The 7,164-nt window shown below is 49.7% G+C and overlaps 2 protein-coding genes across 2 annotated transcripts; one reads left to right on the top strand and one right to left on the bottom strand.

Moving 5' to 3' along the window:
- Positions 1-1,851: 1,851 nt before the first annotated feature.
- Positions 1,852-4,319, bottom strand: GUITHDRAFT_102649 (hypothetical protein; the record flags this gene model as incomplete). The annotated part of the gene is made up of 2 exons (XM_005838302.1): positions 1,852-1,950; positions 2,016-4,319. The coding sequence occupies 2 exons, from the start codon at positions 4,317-4,319 to the stop codon at positions 1,852-1,854; spliced, it is 2,403 nt and encodes an 800-aa protein (XP_005838359.1).
- An 888-nt stretch (positions 4,320-5,207) lies between these two features.
- GUITHDRAFT_150886 (hypothetical protein) lies at positions 5,208-6,252 on the top strand. The gene is made up of 4 exons (XM_005838301.1): positions 5,208-5,607; positions 5,687-5,729; positions 5,820-5,965; positions 6,013-6,252. The coding sequence occupies exons 1-4, from the start codon at positions 5,575-5,577 to the stop codon at positions 6,073-6,075; spliced, it is 285 nt and encodes a 94-aa protein (XP_005838358.1). The 5' UTR covers positions 5,208-5,574; the 3' UTR covers positions 6,076-6,252.
- Positions 6,253-7,164: the final 912 nt, after the last annotated feature.

Raw genomic sequence — 7,164 nt, 5'->3', positions numbered from 1 at the left:
AAAGGAAGACATGCTTTGATCACTCAACTGTCTTTGCTCCTCTATGTCTTCCTTCCCTCCCTTCCATGTTATCTTCGATATGATCAGGTACATCAATTCCGGTCCGATGGAAAGATGAGCAGGAGCAACAAGAACATAGATTCACTTCAATCACAGCATGTTCCTGCAACTTCAAGCTGTTTAATTCCTCCTACTCCTCATTTCCTCTCTCCCTCCTGCGTCCCCTCACCCTCGCCTTCCCCTCCTTTCTTTCATTCCCACCCATCTCATTTCAGTTGCTCCGATCCATTCGATCACCCTCCACCCCCTCTGACCAACCCGTGGAACTACCCCTTCACCTCTACCCCCCTTAAATCTTCACACACCCCTGTTTCCAATACTACCCCAGGTACCTGCTACAGTTCTCTACCCCTACCCTACTGAATTGGTCATGGACCCCTTTTTTCCACATCACTAATATAACCCCTGCACGAATCACGACTCATCAACCACACCACCGGACGGCACGACCAAAATAACCCCACCCAATTATCTAATACTATGGAAACCCACCAAACCTAGGACCTCCGTGATATATGCGGATATGAATTCACCCCACCCACAAACTTACATTCTTGTACGCCCTACCCATCTGGTCCACACTGTAGCACACGGAATACCACCCCTACCCACCCTTGTCATGACCCCAGCAAAGCATATCCACCCTGTACAAGGTCTGAAGGACATTCTCGCAACCCCTACAAAAAATAACACCCACCCCATAAATATCACCCCACCCTTATTTTTCCCTTTTACCCCCTGCACAACTATTAAAAAATTCCTGATTACCCCAGTCTTCTTACTACCCTACCCCCAACAAAATTCTAATTCTACCCCCCTCCTTCTACGGCTTCTCGCCTTACCACCCCACCTACTAACTTTGATGTCCCAATTCGGACCTTGACCCCACCCTCTGGCAATCAGACCCTCATGAATCATAGGAATAGTACCCTCTTCCTGACCCCTCTACCTTTTCTGCTACCCGTGCTCTAGCTAATATCTTTATCCCCCACCCTGGTTGACTTTACACTACCCCTCATTTTCCCAATAAATAATCCAAGAAGGACCCCTATATATCCCTTTATCGCCTTCAAACCCACCAGACGACGGGAAGGAGAAAGGATTCTACCCGGGGTGGGTACCCCCACCCCCATCAGTTGTGAGGTACATTGTCAAGTTTGAAGCAGTAAAACCATCCCCACCCCTCAGTATGATATAAAACGATGCACCCGTGGTGAAAAAAAAAAAGATAGCAGGGCAACCCCCCTTTAGAACTGTAAAATTACCGGTGGTCAATGAAGTCAGTGACCGGCGTCGGCCCGGAATGACCGAGGCTCGACTCTATGAGGTGCTCACTACTAGTACACTATCTTTTAGTTAAAGATCTTCTCGCACTATCAGGCTTTTAGTACTGTCTCCTCCATTCAAGGCTCCTGGCCGTCCTCGTACTGGTTTTAACTTAACCTTGAGTAAAGCCTCATGGAATGGAAACCGGACTGATTTTAACTTAACCTTGAGTAAAAAAGACAGTGGACAGAATGTCGGGTGACCGTACTGTGGGCCAGTGGCCCGGGTGTGACTCGATGGCGGCCCGGCGGGCTCCCGGGCCCGGTCAGCCTGACTCAACTTCAAATCATTGAATGCGTCCGCTGAGCCTCCGAGGCTCGGAGACTCCGAGTCACTGACGTGTGACTGGCCGCAGCCCGCGGCCCGGCGTGAACTCTGCCAGACTCAGACGCGGTCATTGATCAGCGCGGCACGAGCTTCCTGTAGGCTCTGACAGTCAGCGGCGTCCGATCACCTGAGGTTCAACTAAGCACACGAACCAGGAAAGGTGATGTCAGCGATGCGATGAGGCGGATCGACCACAAGATGCTCGACGACTCCATCCACGCAGGAGGCCTCGACGACCTAAGTTCAATCACCGTAACAAGTCACTGAGTCAGTCGGAACAGCCGACATGTGAAAGTTCTCACCGTCTCTGCGGGAGCATGTAGACGGAAGCTCACCGGCCACTCCCTCGGCCAGGCAGGGAATAGCATGATGCTATCTCCATCGTACTGCACGAGCATGGACTGGAGGGCCAGCTTGGCAACAGCTCCGGTATCGACTTCGGGGGTGTAGTCAAAGTACATGGTCCAGAAGGCGGGGAAGAAGAGGCTGGTCGACATGAACCTCTGCACCACAAGCTTCATGGCGTCATGCGCAAGACCCAAGTGCGCCGCATGAACAGCGTCCTGGCACCAACCACGGTTGCACGGGAATGGCCTTCGAGCATACGCCTGAAGAGCCACGTTGAAGGAGAGGGAAGGAGGAGGATCCTTTCCCATTTGGAAGAGGCGGAAAGGAAACACGGCATAGAGAGCAGGGTTCTCGTAGTTCCTTGTTACTGGGCTCCAGGCTTCTGCAGGGGCGAGCATGGAGTATTGTCCTGCGTCATCGTTGAGAGAGAAGTCGACCTGGTAATTGCGCACCGAGCATGTCTCGTCCGGTACAGGCATAATAGGCAGGTCTGGAACCTTCGAAAGAAGATTCTCCCACCACTCCCGCTTCTCGTCACTGATTGACTGGTGCGGAATTTGCAAGAGCTCTTGAATCAAACTCCGCAGACCAGCCAAGTCCGGGAGAGGGTTGATAGCATTCTGGTATGTCTCCAAAGACTGCGAGGGGGAGAGAACGAAGATCCCGTTGAGGTCTGTTGGAAAGTGTTGTTCGAAGAAAGTAAGGATGTCATCGCTCAGGGGAAGCAACACATCTTTCAAGAATTGGTCCCTCTTCGTGTGCTTGTACCAGTCGCACGCCATCACAGCAAGCTCCAGGCTGGGAGTGTAGTAATGTCGAATGTACGAGCTCTGGATCATCCAGCTCGGCCTCCTCTCACGTGAGCATCCGTAGTCGCCATCCCCATATGCCCCCCACCAGTGCATCGTCTCGGGGATGTAACTGCCGTTGTGACCGAACCATGTCTTGACCCTCGTCCTGTGCAGGCGGCAGCTCTTCCAGTACATGTCAAAGAACGGCTGCATCAGCTCGCCATCCCCGCTCGCCATCATCCCCCAGTACGGCAGGCGGGTGTTTTGGAACCAGTACATGCCTCCCCATTGCCGGTAATCGGGGTCATACTTGTCTCCCTTCACTGTGAACAAGTTCCCGTTAAACTTGATCGGGAACATTCCCCTAGACGACAGGGCGTGCAGCAGGCGCTCGAGCACGAATCCTCTCTCTACCGCGAACTTCTCCTCCGGGCACCTGTTGGCTGCATGCTCTGCATCGGTGCAGAGCTGAATCCATGATCGCAGCCAGAAGTGTCGCCACCATCTATCATTGGCGAATGAGATTGAACCAGCCTCTGCCTCCTCGCCCTTGGCGCGAAGGCTCACGACGCGATCGACCCATTCCTGAGGCGAGCGCGTTGTGGCTGTGTGGAAGAAGGCTCTCATCTCATGGTAAGAACTCTTGACGGAGCTCTCAAGGGTGATCCTTGAAGTCTTCTTGAAACTCACTGATTTCCTTCCCTCTCCGGCAACAGAGCTCTTGCCCGATATGATGCCACCGAATGTGCGGTTCAAAAGAGGATCGGGAGCATCCCTGGCCTCGGGTATGTTGCTAAGAGCCTCGTTCTCCAGCAGCTCCCGGTAAATCGAGCGATTCTCATTGCGGTGAAACCAGACGATCGCGTCATTCTCGTCATCGGCAACCACGTCTGGGTAGATGAAGCGAGGCCTGCAGTTAGCTCCCGACGCACTCCCTTCCTCTCCAGCTTCAAATGGTCGTCGTTTGCTTCTCCACGTGTGCAAAGTTAGCTCGACCTCGGTTTGAGAGGACGGGTCCCATACTTGAACCAGCAGCCCTCCTCCGGTCATATCAAACCATGATTGGATGGTAATCCCGCTATCGAGCTTGACAACAATTGTAGCATTGTTGACATGCAATCTTGCCCTCATGTTCGCTAGAAGCATGCTTGGCCGCAGGCGCAACCTCACTTCACCCAACTTTAACAACCGACCATTTTCAGACCATGCGTCGTTTTTTGCGAGCAGAAATATCATTGTACCATCGTTAGCCACCCAAACATTTGCCGCTGCATCCCCACTTCCAATTGGTATTGAATCACTCTCCCTCATGCCGGCACCAGAGTGCTTCAAGTCATACACGCCTTCCCAGACCCTCCCAACTCTTGTTTCCCATTTCCTCCTTTCATGGGGCTTGTCCATCCTCTCTCTATCTTTCTCGTCTACCTTGGTCGTGTCTCCTGAGGCCATGAACACAAATGCCGCCATTGCGACAATCTGGTGCGATCCTCGCCTCCTACACCCCATCCTCTCTGTTACTCGTCACCTCCTCGACCTCCCCGACATGGTTGAGGCTCTCGGAGCGACTCTAGCTGGCGGGCCCGGCGGTGCTTCATAGAAATAACGTTAAACTACGAAATTGACATTCTTTATACAAATATAACGTTAAAATTTTTTAAAATAATTTAATAACGAGTTGTTTCGTTTACAATATTTTAACAGGAGGGAGAAAAAGGAGCAGGAAGAGGAAGAGAGAGGGAGCAGGAGGAGCAGGAGGAGCAGGAGGAGCAGGAGGAGCAGGAGGAGATGGAGCAGGATGTGCCGATAAAAAGGAAATAGTTTCTTTACCCCCTTTCATCCTCTGAATAGAGGGGGTAGGGGTCATGTTGCAAGTGTTTGGGAGAGGTGGGGTGAGGGTATTCGCAGTACCCCTCCTTTTCCCCAGCGTGTGAGTAGGATATGGCTTCCCAGGATTGGTAAGTTGGGGTAAGGATAGTTGGGGATGATAGTAGTGCCAAGAATATTCCACCAGGGGTACATGGATCCTAATTGTACCTTTTGGGGGTGGGTCTTCAAGAAAGTACAATACAGAAATTCTATGATAGAATATTCCAACACTAGTTTAGTCAATTATACAATAAATAGGGATTGTGGGTGGGTCATTCTTCAATACCAGGTTGCATATGTTTCCAAACAAGGGTAGGGAGCCATTCATGATGAGACACTGTTGATACCTTGATACTTTCCCTCTAGAGACACTATGCTATTTCACATTCCCCTCAGGATACCCCAAAAAGATACCATGGTCTCCATTTGGTACGGGTCCTTCACCCCAACTTCCTCTTGAGACCCCCAGCGGAAATCAAAGTCTACCCCCCTGCGGGAGGAGCCGGAGGTCTTCAGAGGAAGCGCCGCGTTCCACTTTCCTCATCCTCTTCGTCTTTCTTCTTTGCCCCCTTGCTTCTCATCAGTTCTTCCTCTTGGACGCACTTCCTCTTGCCTGTCTTCATCGGCACAGGTTCGCTTGTTGCCTGCCATCGTTTGTTGGCTGGTGCACGGAGGGTCAGGTTCTGGTGCAACTGGAAAGTCGTCAGGCAGTTCACAGTGCCCCAGTGGTCTGAACACAGATAAAGGGCAGCGGGTGAATTTCTGTCATCCTATATCTTGAGTTCAAGGACCTGTGTATCTCTCATCTAAAAGAACCATGAATTGGCAAGATCTTTGTTGCATGTGCTGTGGCGACATGCAAGCCTTCTGGGACAAACTTGCAAGACAGGTGGGTTTTTGTCATTTGGTGAATTCCCGAGATGTCATCGACATTACAATTAATATGATATACTGAACATTCACTACAGCTGCAGCGCTATCGCTACTGTGCCAACGGGGAATGTAGCGAAGGTGAGAGTTTATCTTTGTGATGTCGATTGGTCTTCTTGTCAAAGCATGCAAGCACGTGTGAATAAATTGACGGATGATTGTTGGTGGCAGACCCTCTGCATCAGATACCTGGCCAAGAGAGCGACCCATTCGATTCTGACACGTTCCTCCTCGCTGGTTTTATGGCCCTTCCGCTGCTGTTCTTCATGTTCAGCATGCTTCAGAGGATGAATACCCGACAGCGGGCACTTCCTCCGGTACGCGTCATAACTCGAAAATTGTTGAGTTCTTATAGCAGTTGCAGGGCAAGCCATCCAGAGATGGCCCAAACAATGACGAAGGACCCCCAATGCCCCCTGTGGACTGAAGTCGATCCTTGCTATCGTTTTCAAGTGGAGCTTGATTATTGTTTGTATTCTAGCTGTCAACCATCGGTTGAATTCTTCCAAGTAACTCTCCTTGTGTTCTCTTATCAACTTACCCAGTGGTAACAAACGTGTGCTGGCTGTCCAGTACGAAATCCTCCTTTACCTACTACATAGATTGTACATGTTCACATGTTCAATAAAAACAACGAAAAGAATCTCAGCAAGATCGCCCACAAGCATATTCGCAGGATCTCTCACAAGCCTTTCGCAATGTGACGTACAGTAGATTGGTGTTTGGCACATGCAAGGATTTAGCTTCAGAAATGCATTTATTAGCATGGATGTATTCCGCTTGCTTGATGCTGTGGCATTGCGGCTGCACAATTTATCTTTTTTATTCATCCCACCTTGTAGTGTTGTGTGCACATATCACTCAAAAACAAACAAGCACCTTACTACATGTCTACAGTCGTCTATCACAAATGTTGAAAATGAACTTTGTCAAGGTTTGTCTTAAGAATCAAGGTTGCGGCTCATGAAACCATGCGTTAGGGTTGAAATTGAGGTTTTCATAGATCGCTGGATTTTCATAGACTACAGAACAAGTCAGCAAATGACGCGGAAAGCTATTCACGTTTCTCACTGTGGTTGTTGGCTTCCCACAGATTCACATATTTCTCACAGTGTTTGTCGCAATATTGCATCTCCTCCCTGAAAGACTTGTGTTAGTACATACCTCTTACGCATTTCAAAACATTTCAACCTGGAGAAGAGATGTGTCTGAGCTTGAGGGTGTGAATTATTTGCTTGCTCATTCGCCCGAAGCAAGGCAAACATCTTCTCTTCCTCTGGAAGGTTATTATTAGAACAACAGATCCGATTATTTGCAAAGAACGAATTGAACTCGTTCAAAGGGTAAAGATATACACACAAAAGTGCGTCAACAACTAAAGCAGACCGAGTTGTTCCTGACTTGATTGGTGTACATCATTCATCATTCATCATTCCGTATCATCAAAACCACACTACACCCCAGTTCTAGACAAAATTCTCCAGTACTAGTTTCGCGACCAAAATTTTTCATTCTG

The sequence above is a fragment of the Guillardia theta genome (assembly GCF_000315625.1).
Source record: "Guillardia theta CCMP2712 unplaced genomic scaffold GUITHscaffold_11, whole genome shotgun sequence".
In the NCBI taxonomy this organism is placed as follows: domain Eukaryota; class Cryptophyceae; order Pyrenomonadales; family Geminigeraceae; genus Guillardia; species Guillardia theta.
Note: the sequence above shows the minus strand (reverse complement) of the source record. Positions and strands in the feature narration are given on the sequence as shown.

Bases quoted from the DNA above. Each gene is read 5' to 3' on its own strand.
- GUITHDRAFT_150886 (XM_005838301.1), top strand. From the start codon at position 5,575: ATGCAAGCCTTCTGGGACAAACTTGCAAGACAG. The intron at 5,730-5,819 runs GTGAGAGTTTAT...TGTTGGTGGCAG, and splicing joins CAACGGGGAATGTAGCGAAG to ACCCTCTGCATCAGATACCT. The intron at 5,966-6,012 runs GTACGCGTCATA...TAGCAGTTGCAG, and splicing joins GACAGCGGGCACTTCCTCCG to GGCAAGCCATCCAGAGATGG.